This window comes from Sorex araneus, chromosome 3, assembly GCF_027595985.1.
Source record: "Sorex araneus isolate mSorAra2 chromosome 3, mSorAra2.pri, whole genome shotgun sequence".
In the NCBI taxonomy this organism is placed as follows: domain Eukaryota; kingdom Metazoa; phylum Chordata; class Mammalia; order Eulipotyphla; family Soricidae; genus Sorex; species Sorex araneus.
In genome coordinates, this window is record NC_073304.1 from 233,707,884 (window position 1) to 233,719,281 (window position 11,398).

General features: G+C 59.6%; 1 protein-coding gene across 4 annotated transcripts in view; it reads left to right on the top strand.

Annotated features, from left to right (window-relative positions):
- GPRC5C (G protein-coupled receptor class C group 5 member C) overlaps positions 1–4,247 on the top strand; it is a 31,520-nt gene extending 27,273 nt beyond the window's left edge. For all 4 annotated transcript variants that reach the window (XM_055131403.1, XM_055131402.1, XM_055131401.1 and 1 more), the window contains exons 4-5: positions 914–1,051; positions 2,806–4,247. In XM_055131403.1, the coding sequence (XP_054987378.1) occupies positions 914–1,051; positions 2,806–2,838 (171 nt within the window). In that variant the 3' untranslated portion in view covers positions 2,839–4,247. The remainder of the gene's footprint in view (positions 1–913; positions 1,052–2,805) is intronic.
- Positions 4,248–11,398: the final 7,151 nt, after the last annotated feature.

An 11,398-nucleotide genomic window follows, 5' to 3' on the forward strand; every position in this document is an offset into this window, starting at 1 on the left:
GTTTCTGGTGATTCTCCTGGAGCACCTGGCAAGGGCCTGGCGGGGAGTCCCGGCACCCCCTCCCCCCACCCCCCTGGAAGCCGGCCAGCGCCTGCCCCAGCCCCGGGCTAGCGGACAATGGCCAGGGCCTGGCGGGAGAGTCTCTGGGGGTCAGGCGCTTGCTCCCCTTGCAAACAGCTGACCCAGGTTTGGACGCTGGTTCGATCCCTGGCACCAAAGGGTCCCCCAACTCTGCTGAAAGAGACCCCCAAGCACAGGGCAGGGGTCACTGATGAGAATGGCAGGGCGTGGTCCAAGAGAGAAAAAACTTAGTCCCCGTGATTCAGGTCACCCACATCTCCAGGGACCCAAGCTCCAGAGGGAGGGCCTGGGTTAGACCTTAGGCTGCGGGAGGGTGGGTGTGGAGCCAGGACTCACTACCCTCCCCCGCTTTCTACTCCACCCCGAAGCTGCGCCCAGCAACTCTGACTGGCCCCGGGCAGAGAATTTGGGTTCCGAGGTGCTGCGGCAAATTGGCACCCAGACCCCTAGATAAGAAATGTGGGGAGGGGCTCCCTGGGGCCCACCATCTGTCCTGAGAGAGGCCAGACAGCAGCTGGGGGTGTGGGGTTGCCACGCCCCAAGGTTTGGGGGGCCGGGAGGGTGTTTGAGACAAGAGCATTTCCCCCCCCTCCACAAGACCAGTCCTCAGGGGAGCCGCGGTCCCTGGGGATGGGTGACCAGTCCCGGCGTCCCTTATGTCCAGAGCTCGCGGTGACCTTCTGCCTGGGGTGGGCTCAGGCCTCAGCGCCCCCAGGGCCCCCCCCAAGGAGAGTGGTGGTGAGCGCCGAGTGGTCAGGGGCGGCCTGCAGGAAACTGCCCCATGCGGCCGCCCGTGATCCTGGCCGTGAGACCCCCCTGTTCTTCCTTCCAGTCCGAGGGCGCCTACGACGTCATCCTCCCGCGGGCCAGCGCCAACACCCAGGTGCTGGGCAGCGCCAGCTCCACGCTGCGAGCCGAGGACGTGTACTCGGTGCAGGCGCCCACGCCCCCCGACGGCAGCGGCTCACAGGTCTTTAGGAACCCCTACGTGTGGGACTGAGGCTGGCCCTGGCCCTGCGGGGGCTCCGCAGAGGGAGGGGCCTGGGATCCAAGGGCCCCGCCCCCCAATGCCCGCCTTGGCCGCGGGTCCTGGTGCCCCGTCCCCCCTTCTCAGTGTTTGTGGAGTCCAGGGGCCAGCCCGGCCTGGCCTTCACTCGGGGGCGCTCCTCCTGGGGGTCCCCCCCTCTCAAGCCAAATAGTGTTTCGGGGCCGGGGAGCGGCCGTGCAGCTCTGTTCTCGCATCTCTGGCGTTTCCCGCACCCTCCGGGTTTCTCAGGCGTCTGTCTGGCCTCTCGTTCCTCTGTGAGGACCAGGGGCCTGAAATAAACACGTTTCTGCTTTATTAACTTCCTCTGGGCACGTCTCTCTCTGAAGGGGCGCGGGGCTTGCGGTGGCTTTCAGCTGCTCCCTGCGGCGGTGGGGCGCGGGACCCCCATCTCCCCTGGCCGCTTCCGCCCTCCCGCCGCTGTGTTTCTCTGCTGTGCCGCTGAGTCTCTGGGCTTCTCTTGCAAGGGCGCAGCGGGGCCTGGGGGCTCCTTGGGGTGCGCGGGTGGGCTATTGGGGGGCCCCGGGGTTGGGGGGCCCAGGGCCTAGACTGGAGTGGCTTGTTGGGACCCCAGCTGCTTTCTCCTGGGCAGAGGCCGCAGACAGGAGTGGACATAGGTTAAGCTCACGGGGTGGGGGTTGCAAGGGGGGCGAGGGCAGAGCTTACCGCCAAAGGGGCGGGGCCTGAACACAGGGGCGGGGCTTGTTTTAAAAGGGGCGGGGTTAGTGGGGTGGGGCGGGGCAGGACAGCAATGGGCGTGGTCAGTGGGTGTTTGGTCCTTCAAGGTCAGCGCCAAGGCCGTTTCCTCCCACCTCGCGGGGAGCAAAGCCTCTCCACGCTGCTGGCACACTTCAGTTCCCGGGGCTGTCTCCCCCCCGCCCAGTGGACCAGATGGCACTGTCTCCCTTTGCCAGACCTGGCCGTTTTAGAGAGCTCAGGCTTGGCATTCAGGGGGCCGAGTTCATCCCTGGCACCGCCTGGAACGACGCCCCCAGCGCTGAGACCAGAGCAGCCCCTGAGCAGTGCTGGGAACCAAATCTTTTATTTTAAAAAAAAATTTCTATTTATTTATTTATTTTTTTGCTTTTTGGGGTCACACCTGGTGATGCACAGAGGTTACTCCTGGCTTTGCACCCAGGAATTACTCCTGGCAGTGCTCGGGGGACTGTATGCGATGCTGTACTATGGCTCTAGTCCCTAACATTTCTTATTTATTTATTTATTTATTTATTTTGGGTTACACCCGGCAATGCTCAGGGGTTACTCCTGGCTCTGCACTCAGGAATGACTCCTGGCGTTGCTTGGGGGACCAGATGGGGTTCTGGGGATCGAGCCTGGGTCAGCTGCGTGCAAGAGAGACGCCCTCCCCGCTGCTGTGCTGTGGCTCCAGCCCTGCAACCAAACCTTTTAGACTCAGCGGGGCCTGAGGGAATTAGCTCCCGTGTCACTGGGCAGGTCTCTGGGTGTCTGCCTGGGAGGGGCGCAGCCTGACCCGGGGGCACTGCCCAGGGGACTGCCACTGCCCCCCCCAGGCCTGGGAACGGTTCTCCCGCGGAGCCAGAAGCTATTTCTGACCGGGTTGAGGGAGGACTGTCCCGTGGGTGCGCGGGCGGCGGGAGGGACGCCCCCCGCTGCTCTGCGCTCCGCGGGCCCCTGACTCTCCTCTCTGGTTGCTTTAGGGTCAGTCCCCGCAAAATAAAACGAGATGGTAACGCCCTCTTCCCGGACCGCGCACCGCCCGATGGCCTCTAACCCCCGGTTGCCGTTGGGACTGGCTGGAGCCACCACGGATGGGGAGCAGTGGACTGAGGGGGGCTCTGTGTGCCCCCAGTGTGAGGCAGGGGCTGTGGCATCGCCCTCTCCTGCTCCCCACAGGAGCTTGCAGCCCCCCTCAGCCTGCTCCCCTCCATTGCAGCCTCTGCACCCCCCATTCTGTGCTCCAGGTGGGCCCCCCCGGACACCAGTCCTCCCCCGTGGACCTCCCTGGATGTCCAGCGTTGGCCCGTTCCTCGCTGTGCTCGGGGGCGCTGGGCCGAGCCCTGGTGAGGCCGGCTTTGCGCCTCCTGCCGGGGTCCTGCCCCCATGCAGACCCCAGAGGCTGCCGGCTGGGGGGGGTTCATGCAGGGCGGGGAGAGACCCGGATCCTCTCCGTGGCCAGCGGGTTCCAGGTCAGCTCCCTCTCACAAACCCCCATGCGCTGGGGGGTCCCTTGCTGGACCTGCATTCCCGGGACCAGCTCTGTCCTGGGCCAGGTGGACCCGGGGGCGTGGAGACTGGGGCACCGAGAAGTTCCTGGGTGGGGGACAGCTGGGAGGACCTTGGTAGGTTTGCTCACTGGGGCTGCCATCCTCCCAGGCCTGTCCCAGGAGGAGAGGGGGGCGTCCTAGGGACATGCATGAGGCTGGCGCCCAGCACAGGAGGTGGGGGTGGGCGCTCTGCTCTCAGGAATATCTGACGCCTCTGGGGTGCCGGTCGGAGCTGGTGCATCCCAGGGCGCGTCGTCTCTGGGTCTCCCCCAGTGCTCAGGTCCCCCCCTCAGGACCTTCTGGGGGGACAGAGATGATGGGGGTCACTGCGCCAGAGGTGGCCCAAGCTCACCCCGTAGCCCAGTGCCCGCCTCTTGTCCTTGTCACCAGCAGCTGTGCCTTTGACGCTGGAGGCCTTCTCCAGAGCCAGGCCCTGCCGAGACGCCCCCGCGGGGGTCCCTCCATTCACTGCTGAGTGTCCCGGGGCTGCCTGGGTTCTGGATGGAGCATCACCGGCCCCCGTGAGAGGAAGGGGGCGCGCTGAGCCCCCAGACTTCCCCCCGGTCTAGGTTAGGGGTCTGCAGCCCCCGCCCGGGGTGCAGAGGTCGCGGCTCTCCCAGGGGCCAAACCCGCGTGAGTCCTGCAGGACGGGGGACCCCAGCCCGGCCTGCCTGCGGCCCCTCGCGGTGCCGTGGCCGCGTCTGCGGGGAAGGGCGGCGCCTTCTCGGGAGCCCGCCTGGGCCGGGCCGGAGGGAGCCGGACGGGCCGGAAGCGAAGCCCGAGAGGGACCCGGAGTTGCGCACCCGCAGACCGCGCGCTCGGAGCGGGCACTGAGAACCGAGCACGAATAAACGCCGCCTCTGGCGGGGAGCGACGCCCTGACCCCTGTGTGTTCATTGACGGTTTTCCTGGGGTGCGGCCCTCGGTTCAGTGGGTGCCCGAGAGTGCAGGGCTGCTCGGGCCTGGGGTGCAGGGGGCGTCCACGGCCGCCGGGTGGTGGGACCGGGTCAGTCACATACCCCCTAGTCACATACCCCTCTGGCACCCCCTAGGAGGCATTTTAATTGGCACTCGGGGCTTCTGGGCCTCTGAGTCTGATCCCAGTTTATCTTTTGTATTTTTTCTTGGGTTACTCCTGGCGGTGCTCGGGGGGACCCTCTGGGATGCTGGGAATCGAACCCGGGTCGGCCACATGCAAGGCAAACGCCCCCCCCCCCCACCCCGCTGTGCTGTCGCTCCAGCCCCAATCTCAGTTCATCTTAGTTGGGGGTTTATTCCAAAGGGGGGCTCCAGTCCTCCCTAACGAGCTAGTCCAGGCTCCAGCATCCCCTCCCTCCCCCCAAAGCCAGGGAGGGCACCATGGCTGGGGGGCAGGAAACGGGGGGGCGGGGGAGGCCGCACCTGCAGACAGGGCACGCATGACGGAGCGCCGAGCCCGCTGCCCTCAGCCCTTCTCCCCAGGCCCAGCATTTTCTGGGGCCCAGGAGGGGCTGGGGTGGACTGTGTCCCCTCTGCCAACCCCCCTCCTAGAGCTGTTCGGGATCTCCGAGAAGGTGAGGTGCTCAGGGCCGGGGGTGGGGGCGGGGGGCACAGTGCCCTTGGGGAGGAGGGGGACACTGACCCCTCTACAGTCCGGCTGTCAACCCGGGGGCCCGCTAGGGCGGGGCTGGCGGGACCAGTACCGAGTTCCTCAGGCTTTTCCGCTCCTCCCCGTCCCAGCCCGTGACGGTCACAGCCCAGGTCGGAGCCTCCTGCCCAGCCATGCCTGTCTCCAGGCCACAGCCCTGGCTGTCACTGTCCCTTTCCCGGTGGGAGGGCTGGCGTGCTGCCTGCTGGGGTGTGGGGGGGAGGGAAGCCAAGGAAGAGGAGCTGCACCCCGCTAAAGAGGGGGGGGCCCTGGCCGAGGCGGGGGTGAGCGCTGGGAGCCCCTCCTAGGCTCTCCGAGTGCCTCCCAGGCGGGCCTCAGGCCGAGGGGGGCAGTGAGGGGCTGGGGGCTCCGTCCCCAAGCTCAGGGGGGCAGATCTGAGTTCTGCCCGGGAACCAAACAAGGGCCTGGCCTGGGGGGGGGGGTCCCGCGCCCCCAGGCGCGGAACTAAGGGTGGAGGCGGCTGGGGGCGTCCTTCACCTGCCTCGGGGGGTGCCCGGGCTCCCCGCAGCCCGCAGCCCGCACCCCCAGGGCTGCCGCGGGGCCGGGACGGGGGCTCAGGGGCGGGGCCCGAGCACGTCACTCCGGAGGGCCCGCCCCCAGAGCCAGCCAATCACAGGCCGCTTTCCGGCCGCAAGCCCCGCCCCGCGTCCACCCCTCGCCCCGCGGTGCCTGGCGAGCCGGCCCCGACCGGCTGCGGCCGCTCCTTCCCCTCCCCGCGGCCGGCTTGGGGGTGGGAGGTGGGGCGCTGCGGGTGCTGCCCTCACCCCTCGCGGCTGACACCCCTGCTGACGCCTGCACGCCCCTCCTCCCTCTGCTCCACTTTCCCCTGGGCGCGGCCCAGCGGGGCAGGAGGGCCTGGGGGTGCGGTGGGCGCAGCTGGAGGCCCCCTTCTCCTCCCCAGCGCAGGGCGGACTTTTAAAGGGCTCCAGACCCCCGCCTCCCCTCATCTGCAGGGTCAAAGGGCAGGCTGGGGCAGGGTGTGAATCCTCGGTACCATATGGAGCTGGGAGCAGCCCCTGGGCACAGCCACGTGTGGCCCCCTGCCCCTCTCCCCAATGGACCCGGGTTAACAGGACCCCGCTATCCCAGGGGCAAGAAGCGCCCCCCCTTCCCTCCCCTCCCCTCCCCTTCATCAGCTCCTCCCCCCTCCCCTCTCCTTCCCTCCCTCCAGTCCCTTCTCCCTGTGTCCTGTCCACCCCTGTCCACCCAGGCAGAGGGACCTGAGTGGACGGGAGGGCGGGAGCGGGCACGGGGGGGGGGGCGGTGAAACAGCCCTGCTCCCCGCCCACAGCCCACCCTTCCATGCAGTCCTCCAGGGGCGCTGCTGGCAGCGGGCAGGGGAAGCCCCCATGACTATCACCCCCCACCTTAGTGGGAGAAGAGGGACAAGCCCGAGCCCAAGGTGGGCCCCCAACACCTCCACCTGTGGGCTTCTCGTCCTGCCAGGATTCTTCTAAGGGGCCAGGGAACAGCTGGGCACGGAGCCGGGGACCGGGACTGGCAGGGAAGCCCCCTGGGACCGCCACTGGGAATTTCCCTTTGATCCCAAAGCTCCGTCTCATCTTTTCTTTCTTTCTTTCTTTCTTTCTTTCTTTCTTTCTTTCTTTCTTTCTTTCTTTCTTTCTTTCTTTCTTTCTTTCTTTCTTTCTTTCTTTCTTTCTTTCTTTCTTTCTTTCTTTCTTTCTTTCTTTCTTTCGCTTTTCGGGTCACACCCAGCGATGCTCAGGGGTTACTCCTGGCACTTCGGCACTCAGGAATCACTCCTGGCTGTGCTCAGGGGGACCCTATGGGATGCTGGGAATCGAACCCGGGTCGGCCGCGTGCAAGGCAAACCTCCTCCCCATTGAGCTATTGCTCCAGCCCCGTCATTCAAAGTAAACCTGCTGGGCTGGAGAACTAGCACAGTGGGGAGGGCGCTTGCCTTGCACGTGGTTGACTCGGGTTCGAGCCTCAGCACCCCATAGGGGCCCTGGAGCACGGCCAGGAGTGATCCTGGAGCACAGATCCAGGAGTAAGCCCTGAGCACTGCTGAGTGTGCCCCCCACCCCCGAAAAGTAAAACGTTTAAAAAGAAAAGCTACAGTAGACCCGCTTCCCTGTCCGTCCCCACAGTTCTCACCTGGTGTTTATGGGGCCTCAAGCCGGGTTTAGGGAAGAGTCAAAGGCAGGAGCCGCGGAGCCTGGGCGAGGAGTGCCCTCTGGTGGACATAGCACATACTGCAGGGTGGCTGGAGCAAAGGTTCAAGTGTGAGGTCGCATGAAGCTGGGCGTGGGTGGGGGGCTCCTGGGCGAAGTCTGGTGAGAGGAGGGACGGAACCCCTGAACGCGGTGGCACGTGGGAAAGACCTGCATGGCCTGGGCAGGTGGTGAGCAGGGAGGGACAGCTGCAGAGCGAGCGACTGGCAGGAGAGCAGGAACACGGACGCAGCATCTCTGCATCTCTGTGCCCCCGCCCCCAGCACGGCAGCGGGGGGACAAGCAGGCCAGACCTGTCACCCTTTTTTTTTTTTTTTTTTGCTTTTTGGGTCACACCCGGCGATGCACAGGGGTTACTCCTGGTTCTACACTCAGGAATTACTCCTGGCGGTGCTCAGGGGACCATATGGGATGCTGGGATTCGAACCCGGGTCGGCCGAGTGCAAGGCAAACGCCCTACCCGCTGTGCTATCGCTCCAGCCCCTGTCACCCCTTTCACAGGTGGGGACAGGGAGGCTCTGAGAGGCTAATCACTCAGGCATGCTTGCACGGAGTCAAGGCCAGGCAGAGAGGTCCCCCTCAGGGCTTACTCCTAGCTCTGTGCTCAGGGATCAATTCCTGGCAGGACTCGGCTGCTGGGGTTAAACCCGTGTCAGTCGTGTGCAAGGCAGAGCGCCTGACCTGACCTGCTGTCCCGTCTCTCCAGCCCGGGTCTACGCTTTTAACCACACTCAGCCTCGGTCCATTCATTTGAGAATGCGGGCATCCGTTAGTTGATTCACGCAGCCATCATTAATCCAGGGCCACAGACATGCTCATTTATTCACCCATCATTTCATGCATTTTCTATTGCATCTATTCACTGACTCAAGTATCCGTCCATCCATCCATCCATCCATCCATCCATCCATCCATTCATCCATTCATTCATTAATACATTCATTCACTCGCACACACATTCCCCTCCCCCCATCCCTTCAGGCACCATGCATTCATTCACTGGTCTAGGTGGGCAGGCACACACCCACTCATTTTATTTTATTTTATTATTATTTTTAATTAATTTATTTTTTAATTAGTGAATCGCCGTGAGGGTACAGTTACAGATTTATACATTTTCGTGCTTGTGTTTCCCTCATACAATGTTCGAGAACCCATCCCTCCACCAGTGCCCATTCTCCACCACCAATAAACCCAGCATCCCTCCCACTCCCCAATCCCATCTCCCCCCACCCCACCCTGCCTCTGTGGCAGGGTATTCCCTTTTGTTCTCTCTCTCCAATTGGGTGTTGTGGTTTGCAATAGGGGTGTTGAGTGGCCATCGTGTTAAGTCTCTAGTCTACTTTCAGCACGCATCACCCTTCCCCCGCGTGGCCTCCAACCACATTTTACTTGGTGTTCCCTTCTCTATCTGAGCTGCCTTTTCCCCAGAATGAGAGGCCAACTTCCAAGCCATGGAGTCAACCGTCTGGTACTTATTTCTACTATTCTTGGGTGTTAGTCTCCCACTCTGTTATTCCATATTTCACAGATGAGTGCAATCTTTCTATGTCTGTCTCTCTCTTTCTGACTCATTTCACTTAGCATGATACTTTCCATGTTGATCCACTTATATGCAAAGTTCATGACCTCATTTTTTTCTAACAGCTGCATAGTATTCCATTGTATAGATGTACCAAGTTTCTTCAACCAGTCATCTGTTCTAGGGAACTCGTGTTTTTTTCCAGATTCTGGCTATTGTAAATAGTGCTGCGATGAACATATAAGTGCAGATGTCATTTTGACTATACTTTTTTCCTTCTCCGGGATATATTCCCAGCAGTGATATTGCTGGGTCAAATGGGAGCTCAATTTCTAATTTTTTGAGAAGCATCCATATTGTTTTCCAAAGGGGCTGAACCAGTCAGCATTCACTCCAGCAGTGTAGAAGGGTCCCTTTCTCCCCACATCCTCTCCAACAGTGGTTTCTTTTGTTCTTTTGGATGTGTGCCAGTCTCTGTGGTGTGAGGTGGTATCTCATGGTTGTTTTGATCTGCATCTCCCTGATGATTAGTGATGTAGAGCACTTTTTCATGTGCCTTTTGGCCATTCGTATCTCTTCCTTGGAAAAGTTTCTGTTCATTTCTTCGCCCCATTTTCTGATGGGGTTGGATGTTTTCTTCTTGTAGAGTTCAACCAGTGCTTTATATACCATTGATATCAACCCCTTATCTGATGGGTATTGTGTGAATATCCTTTCCCATTCTGTAGATAGTCTTTGTATTCTGGTCACTGTATCTTTTGCGGTGCAGAAGCTTCTTAGTTTAATATAGTCCCATTTGTTGATCTCTGTTTCAACTAGATTGCTTAGTTCTGTGTCATCTTTGAAGATACTTTTTTTTTTTTTTGCTTTTTGGGTCACACCTGCATGCACAGGGGTTACTCCTGGCTCTGCACTCAGGAATTACCCCTGGCCATGTTCAGGGGACCATATGGGATGCTGGGATTTGAACCCGGGTCGGCCGCGTGCAAGGCAAACGCCCTACCCGCTGTGCTATCTCTCCAGCCCCCTGAAGATACTTTTATCTTCAATATCGTGGAGGGTTTTGCCGACCTTGTCTTCTATGTATCTTATGGTCTGTGGTCTGATGTTGAGGTCTTTAATCCATTTTGATCCGACTTTTGTGCATGGTGTCAGGTCGAGTTCTAAGCCCATTCTTTTGCTTGTGGTTGTCCAGTTGTGCCAGCACCATTTGTTAAAGAGGCTTTCCTTGCTCCACTTCACGTCTCTTGCTCCCTTATCAAATATTAGATGATCATACATTTCACACCCACTCATTCTTTCATTGATTCCTGCCTCCTTTCTCTCGTGCATGCACACGCCCATCTCCATGCACTCATGCAGCTATTCCATGCACCCACCCCCTCATTCTTGCTTGCATCCATCCATTTATTCTTGCATGCATCTATTCATTGATTCCTGCCCCCGTTTCCTCATGCACACACACACACACACACACACACACACATTCCTGTGTAAAAACACAAAAAAGAAAGAAGGGGAGAGGAGGGGGCCACGCCGCTTCCCCCACCCCGGGGAGGTTGATGGTGATGACGAGGCAGGTGAAGGAAGGAACAAGGGCCAGGCTGGTTGGTCTCAGTTGCAGTTTATTCCATTCCCATCTCCATTCTCCTCTGATTCTTCTCCTGCTACTTCCTCCCCCATCCTACTTCATTCTCCTTCTCCTCTGGGTCTGGATCTCGATCTGGCTTCTCCAGATCTGGCTCTGGGACTGGCCCTGGGACTGGCCCTGGGCCCACTCTCACAGCCTAGTTAAATCCCCAAGCATGAGGGGTTGGGGCTTACACATAGGAGTGGTCACAGTCAATAGGGGTAAAGTTCTCTCCCTCAGGGGATGCTTCTTCTAGGACAGATTCTCTTTCAGATTCTTCCCAAGAGTGGAATCCCATGGGTGTGTTTCTCCTCTCCTTGTCCAAATAACATATAAGTATTCATAATATTAATCATTTTGTATGGACATAGCAAGAGATGCATTAAGCTTATAGAATTGCTCTCCTGGGGTAATCTCGATCTCCGACTACCCTAGCAGGGTCCTAGTCTCATCCTTGCTTTTGGATCATGACATAACATGTCCATGACCAAGCTCTTAACATATAGTTAAGCATTAGGCACTTTGGCCAGGCCCATCTCGATGCCAGGGTAGCACATAACTCACCACTTGCCCTGGGTCCATCCCGTCCCTCGTCGGGACCCTGCTTTTGGGGGTGCTAGGAACTGAGGACAGCTGAGGCTTAAATCGAGAAAGCAGATGCCCGGGAGTGAATAATATTCAAAGCCAATTAAATCCCATGTTACCAAAGCATATTAACAACTCTCTTTCTTTGTCCATACAAAAAGGACATTGCTTTAAAGTAAACTATTCAAAAGACATGAGGAGAGGAGAAAGGCAATATTAACTTACAATACGAGTTCACTTTCCTAGAAAGGTCTGACCTTATAACTTAACAGAGTCTGATCAGGGGAAGAGCTGATAAACTGGTAGAAGTGGTTACAGATAAACAAAGGAATGGGAGTGACTCGTGAGCACTTTGATGGGTGTGACCGATATACCTAAGCTCCTAGTGGCAAGGGGAGCAGGACATACCAATGTAATCTAGAATTGTTTAGAGATTATTACCAGAT